Source organism: Colobus angolensis, unplaced genomic scaffold, assembly GCF_000951035.1.
Source record: "Colobus angolensis palliatus isolate OR3802 unplaced genomic scaffold, Cang.pa_1.0 Scaffold111, whole genome shotgun sequence".
Classification (NCBI taxonomy): Eukaryota; Metazoa; Chordata; class Mammalia; order Primates; family Cercopithecidae; genus Colobus; species Colobus angolensis.
In genome coordinates this window covers 2,199,650-2,220,418 of record NW_012112142.1, presented here as the reverse complement: position 1 = coordinate 2,220,418, position 20,769 = coordinate 2,199,650, and the positions used below count along the sequence as shown (strand labels likewise).

General features: G+C 35.3%; 1 protein-coding gene across 1 annotated transcript in view; it reads right to left on the bottom strand.

Annotated features, from left to right (window-relative positions):
• The window catches only part of LRBA (LPS-responsive vesicle trafficking, beach and anchor containing), a 785,611-nt gene that overhangs the window by 542,955 nt on the left and 221,887 nt on the right, over positions 1-20,769 (bottom strand). The window contains exon 34 of the mRNA XM_011956584.1: positions 19,666-19,727. Coding sequence (XP_011811974.1) covers positions 19,666-19,727 — 62 coding nt within the window. The remainder of the gene's footprint in view (positions 1-19,665; positions 19,728-20,769) is intronic.

Here is a 20,769-nt window from a genome sequence, read left to right as displayed (position 1 = left end):
AGGCGGAGCTTGCAGTGAGCTGAGATCCGGCCACTGCACTCCAGCCCGGGCGACAGAGCGAGACTCCGTCTCAAAAAAAAAAAAAGAAAAAAGAAAAGAATAAAGAAAAAAAATTTTTAAACCTGAACTCATGTCAAACTGTTTCATTTTCCTTAGTATAAAAACACAAAAATTTAAAGGTTTAAGTTCTTCAATGAGATATCCATATTGATTTGTTAAGATGTAGTTATCTATGCCCTTGTAAAATGAAGCAAATTGGATAGATGTACCTCCAATTACATAAACAGTTGACAGAAACACTCGTAGGAATTCAGGGAGAAAGCCAGGAAGGATAGTTCAAATGAGGAAGGGAACGTATTAACACAAAACTGAGAAACACATTACACACAAGACTAAAGGTTAAAGCTAGGCAAAACTGGCCAGGTGCAGTGGTTCACGCCTGTAAATCCCAGCACTTTGGGAGGCTAAGTGGGCGGATCACGAGGTCAAGAAATCGAGACTGTCCTGGCCAACATGGTGAAACTCCATCTCTACTAAAAATACAAAAATTAGCTGGACGTGGTGGCACGTGCCTGTAGTTCCAGCTACTCAGGAGGCTGAGGCAGGAGAATCACTTGAATCCTTGAGGTGGAGGTTGCAGTGAGCCAAGATCGCACCACTGCACTCCAGTCTGGAGACAGAGTGAGACTCTGCCTCAAAAAAAAAAAAAAAGCCAAAAAAAAAAAGGAGACAAAACTGTTCATGTCAAGATACAGTAATCTTAAGTGCTCAAAGTATAAACTATCATTAACTTTTCAATAGTGTTTGCACTTTGGGTCAGCACTCTCTCCATATTATATCTAACACAAGCTTAAATAATCACATACCACAAAAGAATACAGCGTAACAATAAAGGAAAGATTTTATTCTATTGTTTCTTTAACCATTCTATGAAATAGTAAAATAGAATACTGCCCTTCGGAAAGTTTTGGTTTCCCTCATTTGTGTGAACATATTCGTCTAAAATGTACCTGTAGTTTGTATAAATATTATAGGTCAGTTAGTAAAGAATTGAATACAGAGAAAGTAACTATTCATGGCATTTACAAAATATAAAAATATTTTAAAATCCAAAACATTAAGATAACCATGCAAATCAATTATGTAATTACACATTTTTAATTATTTGTAAATAATCAAAAAAATCCTCTTGCTTTTTATGTTTAGGTATCTTAAATATTAATATATTTGCAAGTACCTCTAAAAATCTGCATTCATAGTTTTTCAGGTTTCTCCAGACAATAATGATCCTTCTAGGAACTTCCAAACTGGCATCAATTTAGTCAAGATCTTTCACTAATCAATACAGAAAGCTTGATTTCAATAAAGGTGGCAAAAAAGTTACTCTAACTCTTTCCAGCTACAAGCTCTCAACAGATGATCATCATTAAGTCTATATCAGGGCTCCACATTCAGGAGCTGTATAAATGTGTCCTATTAGTACATGGTCAGTCTGTTTAGCAACTCTAGTTCTTCAGACATATGGCAATTGCTGCCCTTTGAGGTCTGAAGTCAAGTCTTTAGGGAATCTCAAAGCTTGCACTGAAATTACAAGGAGTGTTCATTAAAGACTGCTAGAGGGGAAACATGAAAGACTTCCATTAAAACTATATAAAACAGCTAATTATTTTTAAAAGATTTTTAAACCATCTAATGTTCTCAACTATAATAAAAAGTATTTACCAACTGAATTATTTTTACAAGCACTACTTCAGGACATGGGTGCAAACAGCTTTCTTCCTACCTCCTATCTCCCACCTCAATACACATTTATTTTATAAGAATTATCAACTGAAGATTTTAATACTTTTAATTTAGAATTAAATTATCTCATACTTCTAAATTCTTTCTACAGACTACTAAAAACATTTTCTACACAAAGTTATTTTTAGAGACAAATGTTTGTTTTCTAATATTTAGCTTAGGATAATACATAGCTAATTTAAACCCAGCCAGACATACATATGTGTTTCTTTTAAAATGTTTCTTTTAAAAGACTTTTCTATTCAAAAGTCTGCATCTATTTTAATTTTTATTTTATTTTAAACTAATAATCATAAAAATTTTAAGTATAAAATGATAGAAAGTATTAATCAATAAAGTAGGATTTATTAGATAATATTATGCAAAATAGGAAAACACATGAAGGTTTAATGTCTACTTTTTTTAATATACTTAAGTTGATAAGGAGGAGTTCAAAGAAATCTCATATATTTAGTGTCATGATTTTAAAAAACATAAAAATATAAATATTTTCTAATTAATGATTGCTGCCACTTTAACTTTTAGAATGTCTAGACACTTTATAACTTGAGAGAATATCATTATTTATTAAGTTTTGCAAAAACAATCCTACTACTGAATATTTATTTCAGTAACAAATCTTTATAAACTGTTATATAAAATTCATTAGCTTGCCTCAATCATTTCTTGAATCCACATATATGTTGGTTTCTGACAGCCTAGTTCCAAAAAGTAATTACAACCTCAATCCATTTGTAAAGAGACAACAGAAAACAAGCATGTTACACCAGTTTAAAAGAATAAAAATCTAAAGAAAACAGATTACAAATGATTTATATGAATGCCTAGTGGTGAAGTTAATTACAAGTAACCCAATAAAATAGTGCCTTTATTATTGTACAGCAAGTAATAGCTCTAGATGTAAAAACCAGAACTCTTTCTGCTGACTTCTGCATGCTCAATCCCACAGCACACAACATTAAGAATTAAACATGTGGTAAATAAGCCATATAGAAAACAGCAGTTTTTAAGTAAAAGCAGAAAACTTTCCTGCTGTTTAACTATTTGGGGCCTTCTACTCTGAACAACAACCACTATAAATTGGCACTATGTATTCATGGAATAAGTTTTTGTGGCTAATATAAAAATGAGATTTTAATTTCAGTGCTCAAAGTTTAACTCCAAATAAAACATAAATAACTGTAAAATAACACAGCATTCATTTCAGCATTCAGTAGGAGCAAATAAGGTATCTTATGTTTATGCTACGAAATGGTGATATCTACAGAATTTAAATTTTCCAAACCTCATAATACATCTACCTATAAAGTTTTGGTCTCTGAATTTAAACATATATTAGCTAACACACATACACTTTATGTTACAGTAACTTCTCATGGTTGTCAAGAGTCACAACCTAAAGCCAGTCATAGTATGCTTAATGACTTTCCAGGTATACAGAAATAAGACCTTTCAATCCAGAATGACTCAGTAACTCTTTTCAAATATTTGTCAATGTTCTCAATGAGACAATAGCTGATACCAACTCTATATATATATGCATATATATATGTGTGTATATATATGCATGCCAAGTATAATACAAAGTCCTAATACATATTATGCATAAACATCATGATGTAGGCCAGCAGTCGCCAACCTTTTTGGCACCAGGGACCAGTTTCATGGAAGACAATTTTTCCACAGACAAGGGGGTGAGGGGGTGGGGAATGGTTTCAGGATGATTCAAGCACATTACATTTATTGTGCATTTTATTTTTATTATTACTACATTGTAATATGTAGCAAAATAATTATACAGTGAACCATAATGTAGAATCAGTGCGAGCACTCAGCTTGTTTTCCTGCAACTAGACAGTCCCATCTGGGGGTGATGGAAGACAGTGACAGATTATCAGGCATTAGATTCTCATAAGAAGCACACAACTTAGATCAGTCGCATGCGCAGTTCACAACAGGGTTCATGCTCCTATGAGATTCTAATGCCACTGCTGATCTGACAGGAGGCAGAGCTCAGGCAGAAATATCAGTGATAGGGAGCGGCTATGAATACAAATGAAGCTTGGCTGGCTCACCCACCGCTCACCTCCTGCTGTGCGGCCTGTTTCCTAACAGTCCACAGACTGGTACTTTGGGCTAGGAGTTTGGGACGCCTGATTTAAACCATTGTTTGATCTACAACACAGCTGAAATGATAAATGATGAAATACTTGATAACTTGGTTTTGCCCCACAAATAAAACAGAACTGATAAACAATCAACAGTGCATCTCTCTAGTGGTATTTTATTCCTACTAATTTCATCTCCATTAGAAATCAATACAAAATTAATTTATTTTGTACCTTTTTTTCTGAGTTAAAATCATCACAAATCTGTCTCCTCAACCCTCCTACTTTAAAAGTCAACAGTGCCTTAAGTTCTCAACAGTGCCTCCTTAAGTCCTCAACAGTGCCTAATTCCATTTTCCATACAACAAACATTTGAATACTTGTTTTTTTCGTTTGTTTTTTTGTTTTTAGTTTTTTTGAGACAGGATCTTGTTCTGTCACTCACAGAAACACAGTGGCGCTATCACAACTTCACTGCAGCCTTGACCTCCCAGGTTCAAGCGATCCTCTCATCTCAGCATCCCAGTAGCTAGGAATGCAGGTGCATGCCACCGTGCCCAGCTAATTTTTGCGTATTTTGCAGAAACAGGGTTTTACCATGTTGTCCAGGCTGGTCTCAAACTCCTGGACTCAAGTGATCCTCCCACCTCAGCCTCCCAAAGTGCTGGGATTTCAGGAGTGAGCCACCGTACCTGGCCTTGCTTGTTAAAGAAATCATAACACTGTTAGTGAAAGAGGGAGAAGCACTTCATTAAGAACACTCAGAGACTTTCTAAGCATTACTGGATATATTAGTTTCCTGTAGCTGCTATAACAAATTGCCACAAACTTGGTGACTTAAAATACTACAAATTTGTTTTCTCACAATTCTGAAAGCCAGAAGTCTGAAATCAGTTTTACTGAGCCAAAATAAAAGTATCAGTACAGCCCTTCTCCTTCTGGAGATTCCAGGGGAGACTGTTCCTTGCTTCCTCCAGCTTCTGGTGGCTGTCGGCATACCTTGGCTTGTGGCCAAAGAAATCCGGGTCTCTCTGCTCTATTTTTACATTGCCTTGTCCTCCATTTCTCTGTCTGTAGCCTCCCACTAACGATCTCTAATAATGATACACACGATCACATTTAGGGCCTACCCAAATAATCCAAAACTATCTTTTCATCTCAAAATCTTTATCTTAATAAGATCTGGAAAGACTTTTTTCCCAAATAAATTAACATTCACAGGTTCCAGGGATTTGTCATGGATATTTGTTGGGGAGCCATGTCTTAGTCGATCATGCTGAAGAAACCAAATGAGAACAGAAACAGCAAGCAGAAGAAAAGCAAACCTTACCAGCAAGTGCAAATTCAAAATATGCAAAGGAAACAAAAACTTTTTTTTTTTTTAAATTTAGTGCCATGTGGCAAGAACTGGAAAAAAAAAATGTAAGCAAATCAAGGCACCTTATGCTCCAAGTGTTGGTTCTAATAATGACTGCATTGTGACTGGTTTTGTTTTCAGTGTCAGAAATTCAGCTTAATTTGCTAAGTATAAAGCCGATCAGGCTACATAAACTGAAAGGTGGGCAGCTGAGCTACTGGTGACAAGCTGATATTACAGCGAACAATCTAACTTGCCTAGTGCCAGAATATATAAGGCAGCAGTTCAGAGTTGCTAAGGAGACAGGTTAAGCAACAGAAAGTTTCTTAAAAGTTCTCCCTCATTATTTTACTTTCTCACTGCCCTTGACCAACTTCCTTTTTCCCTTTTTAACTTACAATATTAACAAGTAGAATCCTGATCTCACGAATTAGTAGTCCTTCACAATTACAGGATAATAGTGTATCTTTCCAATGGATGGAAACACAAGACAAGTCTGAAAGATCAAGCAACTTTATAAGTGTTCTCAAGTAAAGAAATAGGTAAGCTTTTCTCAGAAAAATAAAAAGAAACCAAAATTAAATTTAACTTCAATTTTGTAGTATCTGATACACTGCAACAAGAATAACCTGACAAGCCAGCCAGCAAACAAGGCAGTACTGATGTTTCACAATTAAATGCCTAATTATAATCTGAGCTTCTAAATGAAGAATTTGTAGAAATAAATAATTGCTACCAAAAAGAATGCACTGTGTATGCAGTATTCAGGACCTTGGTAAACAGTTTGATACTCACTATCGATAAAAGCCCACTGTGGAAGAGACAGTGTCAGGAGAATATGGGGAACAGATTTAGGGTTACGCAGTTTGGGTTTTCTGGTTAACTACCTAGAAGATAGGGTGATATGCTTAACACATATGTCTCATATATGAATTTTTTTATAAGGCATGAATTTATAAGGCAGCATGAAAATAAGTATAAACGAAAATAAAACAGCTATTAAGAGGCCTTGAAAATAAGGCAGAGAAGTTTGAATTTGACAAAACAGTAAACAACTACAGCTTCTCCTGGAAAGAAAATATACAGACACTCTACTAGGAAAGTAAATTTGTTAGTATGTACTCAGAGATAAAATCAGGAGAAAGGAAAAAGGGCATTTCACTAATTCAGGAATAAATTGTGAACCAGAATCTAATTATTTTATTCCCACTCTCGGCCCAAGTTTTATTAAGGTATAACTGACAAAAAGAAATTGTACATATTTCAATATACAAGGTGATTTGATACGTGCATACATCGTAAAATAATTAAATCAAGCTAATTAACATAACTATCATCTCATATACTTATCAATTTGTGGTGATGTTGTAGGAGTTATCCCCTGAGCTCTATGCAAATCAGACACCACCTCCTCCAGCCTCTATATATACCTGACTGGTATCCACTGCACTTGGGGTTCCCTCTCTCGGCTTTGGAGCCCTGCTCCCTCTGTCTCTGTACAGGGGAGCTTCTTCCTTCTTTCTTTCCCCCTTCTATCTTGCCTATTAAACTCTCTGCTCCTTAAAACCCCTCCACATGTGTCAGTGTCGTTTTATCTAAACTGGCATGAGGACCAAGAACCCTGGCGTTCCTCCACTCATCGGAGCTGTATCAGTGAGAACATTTAAGATCTACACTCTCAGCCAGAATCTGATTCTTTACAGAGGACTTTTGAAAATGATATTACCTTTTATTTCTCCCCAGTTTGTAACCGCCCAATGGGTTCACCTTGCCTGCTGCCTAGACAGGGCCGATTTATCGAGACAGGGAAGTTGTAATAGAGAAAGAATCATTCACACAGAGCCTGCTGGGCATGAGATCAGAGTTTTATTGTCACTCAAGTCAGTATCCCCAAAAACTGGGGGTTCATTTTTCAGGATAATTTGGCAGGGAGGGGGCCAGTCAGGAGTGCCGATTGTTTGGATCGGGGATGAAATCATAGGGAGTCAAAGTTGCCTTCTTATGCTGAGTTAGTTGGGGGCGGGGACGTGCGGACAGAACTGGTTGGCAAGTCCAGGTGGGGCCATCTGGTTGTCAGAAATGCAAAAACCTGAAAAGACATCTTAAAGGCCAATCATAAGTTCACAATAGTGATGTTATTTTCAAGAGTAATTGGAGATGTTCCTAATCTTAGGACCTCTGGAAAAAATGTCTTGTAATATTTAGAATTCCAGCCCCTCTCATCCTAACTTGGTGGCTGGTGGCCTTTCATTCATTTTACAAGAACAGTCTAGCATTTGGGAAAGGCTACTATTTAAACTATAAATGAAATTCCTTGTCAAGGCTAGCTCAGCCTACGCCTAGGAATGAACAAGGACAGTTTGGAGGTTAGAAGCAAGATGGAGTTGGGTAGGTCTGATATCTTTCACTGTCATAATTTCCTTAGTTATAATTTTGCAAAGGAGGTTTCAAATTCTACTAGGATTCAGGAATCATCATAATGAGCAACTATTAATGATAATAATGTACTTGACCAGAAAAAAAGGTGGATTATCACTGAACTAGAGTAACCGCTATAAAAGTATTTCTCAACTATGGTAAAACAGGATATACGCTGAAAGTAACATAGTATAAATAAAAAGTACTAAAGTTGACAAAAGGGGCACTTAAAAATAATTAGAGTAGTAATCCCTGTAACGACATCAGTGTTACCTGTATTTTGGTACACTTTGTTGAGTTTCCCAGAAAGAGCAGCCATTAATAGCTAGCACAGAAAAACCACGGAATCATCTTTGGGAGCCTATCGAAAAAGTGAATGTTATCCATTAGCCTTGTCTACATGGAAATGAAGACCAAAAATTGCTCATCTATGAGACCTCTTCTAGCTCCACCAGGCTAGGAGGATGAGAAGTACCTGAATTCTGCTAAGATGTAGACATAGTTATCAGCCATTGTTCCATAGATCACAAGATTTGCAACTTCCCTAATTACTCCCATAAATAACATCAATGTTGCAGACCCTAAGATTGGCCACCTTTTGAGATGTCTTTTCAGACTTTTGCAGTTTTTTTTTTTTTTTGAGATGGAGTCGCCCGGGCTGAAGTGCAATGGCATGATCTCAGTTCCACTTCCACCTCCCGGGTTCAAGCTATTCTCCTGCCTCAGTCTCCCAAGTAGCTGGGACTACAGGTGTCCGCCACCATTCCCCGCTAATTTTTGCATTTTTAGTACAGACGAGGTTTTGCCATGTTGTCCAGGCTGGTCTCAAACTCCTGACCGCAGATGATCCACCCAGCTCAGCCTCCCAAAGTGCTGGGGTTACAGGCGTGAGCCACTGCGCCCGGTCTAGACTTTTGTATTTCTGATGACCAGATCACTCCAGTCAGACTCAAGATTCATGACCCAAGGGTCCTGTGGCCCTTGCCCAGAAGTGGACTCAGCAAAAGAGGACTGTTTTCCACCCTCCTATGATTTTATCCCCAAACTATCAGCTGCATCCTGACCAAAAAAATTATGTTTAAAAACCCTAGTCTCCAAATTTTTAGGGAGGCTAATTTGAGTACTAATAAAACTCCACAGTCTGCCATTTAGCCAGCTCCATGTGTATTAAACTTTTTCCCTGTTGCAATTCCTCAGGATTCATAAATTGGCTCTACCTGGGCAGCAGGCAAGAAGAACCTTTTGGGTAATTACATTGGAAATACTGAATAAATGAAGAGGATTTTGTGTGCTGTTAAAAAATACTCAGATTCGGCCAGGTGCAGTGGCTTACGCCTGTAATCCCAGCACTTTGGGAGGTCAAGGTGGGCGGATCACCTAAGGTAGGGAGTTCGAGACCAGCCTGGCCAACATGGTGAAACCCTGTCTTTACAAAAATAAAAAAAGTAGCCGGGCATGATGATGGATGCCTGTAATCCCACCTACTGGGGAGGCTGAGGCAGGAGGATCACTTGAACCCAGGAGGCAGAGGTTGCAGTGAGCCAAGATCACACCATTGCACTCCAGCCGGGTGACACAGTGAGACTCCATCTCAAAAAAAAAAAGGAACACTGATTCAGAATTCAGTAACTTTAATTCACAACCTACTTTGCTCTGTAAACAGTACTGCATAGTTTTACATGCACTGCCTAATAAGATCCTTTTTTAAAATTGTTTTGAGAAAGTAGTTTTAGAATTAAATGTGCATTGTAAGAATGTAATTTTTAACACGTGAGATATAGAAGCATTAATTTAAACATTAAATTTATAACAAAGGATATGTTACGTTTAATTTTGTTTACCACCTTTTATTAGCTAAAAACTTCCTAGCATCTTCTATCTCAATACTTTGTTTTTTTCTTTTTAATCTTTTGGGTACATAGAAGTATATATTTATGGGGTACATGAGATGTTTTGATACAGCATGCAATGCTTAATAATCACATCCTGTAAAATGGGGTATCCGTCCCCTCAAGCATTTATCCTTTGTGTTACAAACAATCTAATTATACTCTTTTCATTGTTGGAAAAATATACAATTGAATTATTATTGACTATAGTCACACTCTTGTGCTATCAAATACTACTATTTTCTTTATACCATTAGCCATCCCCACCTCTCCTCCATCCTCCCACTACCTTTCCCAGCCTCTGGCAACCATCCTTCTCTACTCTCTATCTCTATGAGTTAAATTGTTGCTTCCAAATTTTGCCTATTGTGAACAGTGCTGCAACAAACACGGAAGTGCAAATATCTCTTCAATATGCTGATCTCCTTTCTTTTGGATATATACCAAGCAGTCAGATTGCTGGATCATATGGTAGCTCTATTTTCAGTTTTTTGAGGAACCTCCAAACCATTCTACATAGTGGTTGTACTAATTTAGATTCCCACCAACAGTGTCTGATTAAATCTTTTTGTTGGTGGTGGTGGTGTTTTGAGACACAGTCTCATTCTGTCACCCAGGTTGGAGCTCAGTGGCACAGTCTTGGCTCACTGCAACCTCTGTCTCTCAGGTTCAAGCAATTCTTATGCCTCAGCCTCCCAAGTAGCTGGGACTACAGGCACACACCACCACACCTGGCGTTTTTGTTTTTTGTTTTTTGGGGTTTTTTTTGATATTTTTAGTAGAGATAGGGTTTCGCCATGTTGGCCAGGCTGGTCTCAAACTCCTGGCCTCAGGTGATCCATCCACCTCCGCCTCCCAAAGTGCTGGTATTACAGGCATGAGCCACCATGCCTGGAGCTAATAAGAACTTAACATATCCATTTCACTTAATAAGAAAGTGAGACTCAAGAAAGGAAAGTAATTTGCCAAGGTTACAAAGTTAATAAGTAATAGAATAAAAAACGTTTATTAAAATTCAAAATCTAAGAGGCAGGCAAATCACCTGAGGTCAGGAGTTCAAGACCATCCTGGCCAACATGGTGAAACCCCATCTCCACTAAAATACAAAAATGAGCCAGACGTTTATTAAAATTCAAAATCTAAGAGGCAGGCAAATCACCTGAGGTCAGGAGTTCAAGACCATCCTGGCCAACATGGTGAAACCCCATCTCCACTAAAATACAAAAATGAGCCAGACGTTTATTAAAATTCAAAATCTAAGAGGCAGGCAAATCACCTGAGGTCAGGAGTTCAAGACCATCCTGGCCAACATGGTGAAACCCCATCTCCACTAAAATACAAAAATGAGCCAGACGTTTATTAAAATTCAAAATCTAAGAGGCAGGCAAATCACCTGAGGTCAGGAGTTCAAGACTCCTAGTGGTGACCTGTAATCCCAGCTACTTGGAAGGCTGAGGTAGGAGAATCGCTTGAACCTGGGAGGCAGAGATTGCAGTGAGCCGAGATCGCGCCACTGCACTCCAGCCTAGGCGACAGAGTGAGACTCTGTCTCAAAAAATATATACATATATATTCAAAATCTATCATCACAGTATTTTCCTGGCCTCAGCCTTTTCTTAAAAACCCACCTAAGGCATCTTTTTCCTTCTTCCATTTATGACCCATGGCACAAACAAGAGCCACCTGTACATAGTCCACCTCAAACAGCTGAGGAATTCAGTACTAGAAAAGCAAATAAATTGCATCAAGATTCCGATTCTTTCATTCAGGCCTAAATCAAAGTTAAAGCCTCAGATTTTGCTAAAACTGTATATATACTTCTAAATTTTCAGGTTATAAAATAACAGTTTGAAAAAAAAACAGGCGGACTAAAAAATGTACAATAGATGGAATGTTTGTGCAATTACTCATATAATATTCATCCCCTCCTAAATTATACTATGTCCTATTATGTATGTCAAGGTATGTAAAGTACTAAATAATAATTTTATCACAGCACTAAGCTAAACACTGCAAATACCATAAACATACAGCAAAATTTAAATCTGGATCCTGAGAAGCTGGAATGCCTAATATTAACTCCGACTACTCTGACTAAAATCCATTAAAATATATACTATTTATGAAAAACTATATAGTATGAGAATATAGCTAAAACTTCTAAAAGTTATCAGAGAGTTTGGTATTAAACAAAGGCAATCTCAAAATTGACACTTTTAACCTAGCCTTTCTGTAATTCCTTAACTTCAGTAGATTGATTAGAATAGAAAAAAAAGTACTAAGTAAAACTAGCAATGATAGCTGAGAAACAGAGACCTGATCTGTATTTTTAATTACATTAAAACCAAAGAAAAATGTTATGCTCAGAATATTCTCATTTGTGTATTTCTCCCTTTTCCTAACTCTCTTCTTAATCCCAAATTTAAAAGACTAGTTGTAAAACAGTAGGGTGCCAAATTAAAACACATTTTATTTTCAGATGTCTCCACACTCATAGGCTGACTTCCTGTCAGGAAGAGTTCCATTTCACTGAATACCCCAATCAGCAGGGAACTTGCAGAATTAAGTGCCAGTTGATATTACTTTGTTTTTCACTTACCACCCTTGAGAATAATGTTCAAAGATCTAGTTATAGAGTCAGCATGGTATCATCCTTCTGACTAGACTGCCAAGCCACAGGGTGTACTGCCAGTTCCACAAAATTTACCTCAAAGGTTGTGTTTTCTAAATCCTAGTGTGCTGGTGAATCCATAGGACGCCTGTATTTCAGGTCAAATCCTGAATCTAAAGTTAAATTATGTTTTTCTTTGGTTGTAACAGCACTTTAAATCAATATTATGGAAACTCAAATAAAGATCAATTAATGCTCACCAACCCATCAACCTATCTTATTTTTGAAAAGAAAAATAAAGTACTTTACTCTGATTTATTTTGTATTAACGTTTTTGCTATTGCTTCAAGACAAATGTTTCTACCTTATAATAGAAAGTTATCTGTTATAAAATTTTCAATCAATAAAACATAAATGTTTGCCATATCAGCATAAAGTACAGTTATTGAGCTGATTTTAAATACTTTAAAATTGTTAATGCATCTAAGTTTTTCATGAACAATTTATACAGCCTGAATCTTCACCTAACCTCTCCAACTACCATAGACTTCCTATCCAATCCTTACAAGTCTACAGTTCCTTCTTTTAAGGTCAACTGTTTTTACTGCACATGAAATGAACTCTGAGCATTTCAGCAAAGAATACCTACTCTCTTGGCTCCTTTGTACATTATAAGAACAAAGCATTCACAGCAGCTCTAAAGCAAAATGATATGAGTGTATTAGAAGCCTACCGTATTGATTCTCATTCCATCCTCAATCAAAAGGTCATAGGTAGTAACAATAACAAAGCAGAGGGACAATCAATTTATATCCACTAATTTTTATAACTACATTCTAAGGATAAGTTACAAACACATCAAGAATGAATTAAAAATTCCTTTTTGAAATTGAAATTAAAATGTATTGCAACCAATTTTCCAAACTTATTTAACACTGTATACTTTTTTCACAGAACAATTTCTTCTGAGACTGGGTCTGCTCATGTTGTTGCCCAGGCTGATCTCAAACTCCTAGCCTCAAGTAATTCTATGCTTCAGCCCAACTAGCGGGGATTACAGTTGCAAACCACCACACTGGGCAGAACATCTACTATTATCATCACAAGGTACTCACTGTGGAATTTGCTGTATTGAAAAAGTCAGACAGAGTTGATCAAACAAGCACATGGCTACCACAATTCCAACCAAGGAAAATTGTTAATGTCTGTTGAAAATTATTATCTTATATTACAATTATTTGTCTCTCTCACTAATTGTCTCTTCTACTGCTTAAAGAATAATAGATGATTGTTTCCTTAAAAGAAGAGGCTTGTCTTAAAAGCATATGATACATGTTTGCTAAAGAAATGAATAAATAATACCACAAGCAGACATAAAGTAAAGGGCTTGGGCAAGGCAGATATAATCACACAAAGCTCTGTAGAAAAGACAGCATTTGAACTGAACCTGATTGACCATAAAACTGAAAATTCTAAATGTAGAGAATAATGGCCTCATCAAACTGCTATACAAAACTTCATATCATAGGATTTTCTTATAGGTGAAAGAAATGCATAATGAAATTAAAAAGGCTTATTTCTATGTTGATTAAGCAACTCATAGGCAAAATTCCTATATTTTGGTTGGCAAAAAAAATGATCCTTTATATCATTAGCTCAATTATTTCTTTGAAATAAATACATCATTTTCTTAATACCAGATGGTAAATTTTACTTTAAAAACAAAACAAAAGGTTGAAGTGTACCCTAAACACAGCACACTATGAATAGCTAAGCACTCCACTTAAAAGAAATAAATTTCTATTTATATTAAGTTCAGCAGTAAGTAAAACTAATTCACAGTAACAGAAATCAAATTACTGGCAACTTGAGGTGACAGAGGTGGGGATTGATTGAAAAGAGGCACAGGGAAATTTAAGGATCAAAATGGTTGGGTATATGTCAAAATTCACTGAACAATACACTTAAAATGTATGGGTATTTATTGTATATAAATTATACCTCAATAAAGTTGAGGTTTTTTATTTTGCTTTATTTTTTTGAGACAGGGTCTTCCTCTGTCACACAGACTGGAGTACACCAATGCGATCCTAGCTTACTACAACCTCGAACCTTTGGGCTCAAGCGATCCTCCTGCTTCAGCATCCAGGGTAGCTAGGTCTACAGGTACATGCTACCAAGTTCGGTTAAATGCTTCTCTTTTTGGTAGAGATAGGGTCTTGCTATGTTGCCCAGGCTGGTATTGAACTCCTGGCCTCAAGCAATCCTCCCACCTGGGCTAAAGTGTTTTTTTAAAAAAGAGGTCTAGGTTTAGGGCCGCGCACAGTGGCTCATGCCTGTGATCCCAGCACTTTGGGAGGCCAAGGCGGGCAAATCACCTGAGGTCAGGAGTCCAAGACCAGCCTGGCCAACATGGTAAAACCCCATCTCTATTAAAAATACAAAATTAGCCAGGCATGGTGGCGGGCATCTGTAATCCCAACTACTCAGGTGACTGAGGCAGGAAAATAGCTTGAACCCAGGAGGCAGAGGTTGCAGTGAGCGAAGATCATGCCACTGCACTCCAACAAGAGCGAAACTCCATGTCAAACAAAAAAAAAAAGAAAGAGGTCCAGGCTGACAAACATAAGGAGACCCTATCTCTACAAAAAAATTAAAAAATCAGCCATGTGTACTGGCATGTGCCTGTAGTCCCAGCTACTTGGGAGGCTGAAGCAGGCCTGGGAGGTCGAATGCAGTGGACCATGACTGCACAACTGAACTCCAGCCTGGGCAACAGAGCAAGAAGATCCTGTCTTAAAAAAAAAAAAATGAGGTGAATTTGATTAAGTCAAAAGAAAATGAAACACCAAAGGCCCTGCTCATAAATGAACACAACTACACTATTTGGTAATGATAAAATTAGTTGTCTTAATGAAAATGAAGATTTAATATAACAACTAATTAACATAGGAAAGTATGGGGATATTTCCTAATGAAAAAGACCAAAAGGCAAAGTCCAAAATATGGTGACTTATGATCCATGTTACCACTGATTTATCAATTATACAAATATACAAACATTTATATGGTTGAACAGTACTATACTGGACGCTGGGGATACAACAGAAAAAAAAAAAAAACAGTGCTTGTCTTCAAGAAATTTGCGGTCTACATGGAAGAGAAAGGAAAACAACAGGCAACTTAAATATAGAATGAAATTAAGATAGTATGGGTAAGTGTTCTGCACAATACCTCATTTAGGCATACAGTTTAGGTAAGAGAGGATTAAAGGAAAACTTTCCAGAAGAGATTGTAATTTATCTAGGAGCTAGCTAACTGATTCATTTTTTCCATAAATATTCACTAAGCCATAATGTGCTAGGTACCAGAAATACATTAATAGACAAGGCGTAAATAACTGTTAGATTCATAAGAGTCTAGAAAACAAAGAGGTATACTAACAATAAACAAGTAAACTAATTAGCATATTTATACTTACAATTTGTGGTAAATTCTATAATGGGTGCTAAAATTAAGACAAAAAGATATCAACTATAGATATGATCCTCAGAGAATGAGATAATTAAGCTGAGCGCTGAATGACAAGCAACAGCTAACAAAAGTCACCAAGTTAGAAAGAGGGGCAGTTTCGGGAAAGAAAAAGCATGTACCAAGACACAGAAATATAATGGCATATTTGGGTATCTTTAAATAGTTCAGCATGGCTTGAGAATAAATGGTAAGAAATGAGGTACAGGCATTAAGAGAGGCCTAACAGTAAAGGACCCTTTTGTGCAATGTATAGAGCTGGTTTGCGTTTTTTGGGGGTGGTGGAAGAGAAGTGTTTTAATAATCTTCTCATACTGAAAATATTCATCTACAAAATCATAACTATAAAAAAGAATATTAATATCATATATTCAGAAAAAATACACTCAAAATGGAGAAGAAACTTGGGATTAGAGAAAAGTATAGAAGAGCAAAAAATAAAGAAACATTTTACAAAAGATTAAGGAAAAAAATTTCAAACATAAAACTGACATAAAATAATCATAAGAAAAGAACTCTCATTCTTATTATAATTTTAAAATAATTCAGAGGTACAGAAACACAAGTCAAAAATGACCAAACCTCACATCATTACCTTCATGTAAAGAAAATATTTCCCAAAACAGCAACAATCTACATATTTTGTTGAAAATCTTTTTAAAGAATAATCAGACTAAAATAGAATTTTAAATTAACCTTTGCTGCTAATTAATTACTCAGACAGGATGCCAGTCCAGACTATATGGTGCTTCTAGTTTTTCTATATATTGTATGCATTTCTGATAAATGGGAAAAGAATAGATGACCTGGCAGAAGGCTCAGACAATAATATGTGATTTACAGGACATGAATGCAGCTACCACAAGATTTATCTGACAGCCCTCTCCTATAGTGGACTGTTGAGTATCCGATGGAATGATTTCTAGTCTACAAAGTCTACTACTGAGTAGCCATACACATTATTTATTTATTAGATGTTTTGGGTTGAAACCATTTTTAAATGATGCACTTCACAATGCACAGTCATAAATTTAGCTTTAAACCCAAGAAGGGAGGTAGTGTTATTGGAATGTATGTCAGACTGAATTAGGACAAGCAACGCAACGCTTTTATAAAGTGGCCTTGAACGCAACGTCAAGTCTTTCAAAAATGATATTAATGTCAAATGAACAAGACACAAACACTTTATATAATGCTGGAGTGATATTACTTGAAACACTTATTTAACATTTTCTTTAAATTCATATATATTTAAAACAGGTTTATACACATATACAACAAATTTGGCACACAAATAAGTTGCATGCTTGTGAAAAACCACCTGAAACACAGTTGAGAACTTGTTCAATTTTGTGTGTCTGCATCAGAGAACATAGTTTCCTGAAGAATATAAGCAGTTTTATTTTAAGAAATAAAAGAGGATTTAAATTGATATTTGGAACTTCAGTCATTCTTGAATTACTTTGCATGGGATTCAACAGATGAATAAATCTAATTTTACAAACCTCATATATTAATTATACTCAAAAATATAATGCTCAGTATTATGAGAGGTTTCCAACTCTAATTAATAACATTTTGCCCAAACAATATTAACATTTCGATAGACTAAAATATGAAATGGTGCCTAATCAACTACTGGTGAATGAGTGGACATTGAAAACTACAATCTAAGTCGAAAAAAATATATAGTGATCTGTTTGGTTTTATTGTCAGCTAACCAAATGTGATCGTTTCCTCATTTCTTAAATTTAGGCTCTAAATTCTCTTTTACAATAAAATGTAGTTAAACACCCTATTAAAAATAACACAAAAAGAATATAAGTTTTGAATGGATTCAAGAAAAATAATCAGAGCATGGCTGATTGTCATGAAATTAACACCAACTAATTTGTAAAGTTCTAAATCAAATTTGCAGATGTTAAGTTCATAAGCATATCCCATTATTTATGTGATTAAAAAGTAGTTTTTGACCTGATCTTTCGATCTTTGGCACTCAATCCTCTCCATCTCCTCTTAAAAAATTAATTAAAATTTTAGTAAGATGGTAGCTTTTGCTTCCCACCCTATCTCAGACCAAAAAAAATTATCAATCAAACTCAAGCCATCCCCACCCAGGATCTGTAAAATGTCGACTTGAAATTCAATTTCATATCTCTTAAGCTTTCATGTAGAAAAAGACAGTTCACTTCTTAACAAAATAAATCACTTTTGTGATTGCCAAGTTGACCTCTTTGAATTAGGAAAATTCAAAGTGAAAAATGTAATTATCACCCCGGAACAATCTGTATACATCTGGAGCTAATTCTAGCTTCATTTTTCACATCATTTTTCACACTGTGCTACATCTTGTAGAGATGCCATGGAACTTTTGAAGAACTAACAAAAAATGTTAAGGACTTCAAATACCCAATAATGTATTTTATTCACTCAAAAACCTTGACAATTTCTGACTTTTGAAACTTACTCTACTACATGATCTTCATAACCCATTTGATTGTATTAGTATTAAACAGTACTGTGACATACATGATAAATAGGTGTATTAAAACATGTCATTCTTTATCTTTGCAGCTCCTGACATTAAAATATGAAATATACTATATTGGAAATAGCTTCCATGTACCAAAAATACATTCAATTCTTCTAAACTAGGAAGTAAAACTTCACTGTCAAAATTCAAAACCAAAAGTGAGTGCTCTTTTAAAGTATGGGCAATTTCATGTAGACATAAGAATGCTATATGGCAAGTTCTATCCAAGAAAGAAACAATTATTTCTAATCAGATGACTTAATGAGAAATTTTATCTAGTCAGCTTTCGAAGAAATGGAGTTTTCTAAATGAGATGATTAAATTATAGAAACATGATTCTCAATAAATCTAAGAATAATAAGCCTACTAAGTAACTACTCCTCACAAGTTCATTACAAAAATCCATTAGGTGTAATCTCTAGAAGTAATTGTTCTTATTGCACCTTATTGACAATGCATAGTATTGATTTTTCACACCTTCTATGATTCTTTAATTTATATTCATGAAATGTCCATCAGCACAGTCTAAATAAATTTGGCATATAGGCACTAAAACAAATAAATCGATGCAAAGAAACATTAATTTTGCATTATCCTTATTCGTTAGGCAAGTAAACCATGAGAGTTGTAAATGAAGGTCAAAGGTTTTGAAATGGGTCAAAACCCTTGACCTCTAGACCAATACCTTTCCTATTAAAAAAGGCTATTTTAAAGTTTTAAGTGGGGGAATTTACTACCAGCAAGATATCACTTTAAAAGACTACAAAGAAAACTCTCAATAAAAACATTCATCTGTTTAATTGCAAAACAGAAAAGAAAACCTCGCAGGATACATGATTTTTACATAAGTTTTTTTTAAAAATCATTAAACTTTACCACATGAGGTACAAGGTTTTGGAACACTGAAAGTAATTTTGCTTTTAGGAATTTATTTTCTACATCTTATTATGATAGCTGCCACTTTTTTGTTAATGTTTTCCCAAATCTACTGTGCATGTCAAAAATAATTACCAATGACAAGGATTCAAAATCATTTATTGCTCATTTTATAACCTCTGCACAAAAGGGAAGTAAACCCATGATTCCCAGTGGAGTCAGCACGGCACTCCACAAGATATAGAAATAAATCTGTTTTTATAACCTTAATACATACAGCAAAGAAATTATCACGATCATTTGATCTGGACATTTTTAAAGTGACTCTAAAAACTTTTGTTTCTCACTTCCTCTCATACTTGCTTCAAACTTATCTGCAAGTATCAAAAATAAGAAGCAATTCAACTAAAAATATTTTAAAACAGCAAACCACAATTGTATTATAGCAAAAATTTCAGTAATGCAAATATAAAATCCCCCATGAAAACAAATTCATATGAGAATCTACTTTTAATTCAACATTTATTCTTGCCACTCACCTGAGAACACAGTAGCATAACCAATTCCACAACTGAACTACTAGACTTCATGCAAACCAGACCTATTTTAAAGAGAATTTTAAAAAGAAAAGTTATAAAGAAAACAAATAAGGATTTGTTAAAATTTCATCCAAACTGTTTTTTCAAATTATTTTTTCAAACTATTAATAGTACACATTTAATCACATGATTAAATAAGGTACACTATAGTTAGTTTAAAGCTGGCTTCAAAACTACCACCATTTTTTGTGAAGTATTCCATTTCAGCTTTCAAAATACTAAAACATTTATTACAACTTCATATATAATGACATTTCACAATACTCACAGAAATGTGCACAACATATGCCATATTGATCAATATCATCTACATTTTGTTTTGGAGAGAGTTGATCATTATACATGCAGAGAAGGGAAATGGCTCCCTGACCTTTGCTTTCTCCACCACACTCTCTCCCTTCAACCCTCTAGCTATCAATCAAGTTTCCATTTTGTTTCATGGCAGCAGACATCCCAAACACTCTTATTAGTACCTTGACCTCTGACCTCACACTAAACCTTAACAGAAATGCAAGCCGTTGCCTGTTATATATTCTTGATTTCTTATAAATTAATTCATTTACTTTTATGTTTCATTTTGGTTCACCAAAAATATCTTTAGAAACGATATTTTATAGAATTAATACCTATCTAAAGTAAGTCTTTGGTTTTAATTACCAATAAAATATAAAGTAGTTCATTCAAAGAACGTTTTATAATTAGTATCTTTAAAAAGCAATGCCAACAATTAAAGGGACTAAATTATTAAATTGCATTACTAATAATCAGAAAAATTACAATTTTTTTATTCTACATTTTTCTAGGCAAACACAGGCTTAGGTTCCAGAGCATAACATCTAAAAATAATTCCTGATGGCTCTTAAACACCCTATTACCTTCTTTTTTCTCCCGATGAAAACTCTTCCAGGTACCCTATCCATTCCCTTTATCTTTCTCTTTAGTTCTTTCTCCTTCCCTGTTTAAATACTAATGCTTCCAACCTAATGATAGCACATGTTGGCATTTTTTAGCCTTATAATAGCATTGAAGTTAAAAGGGCTGTTC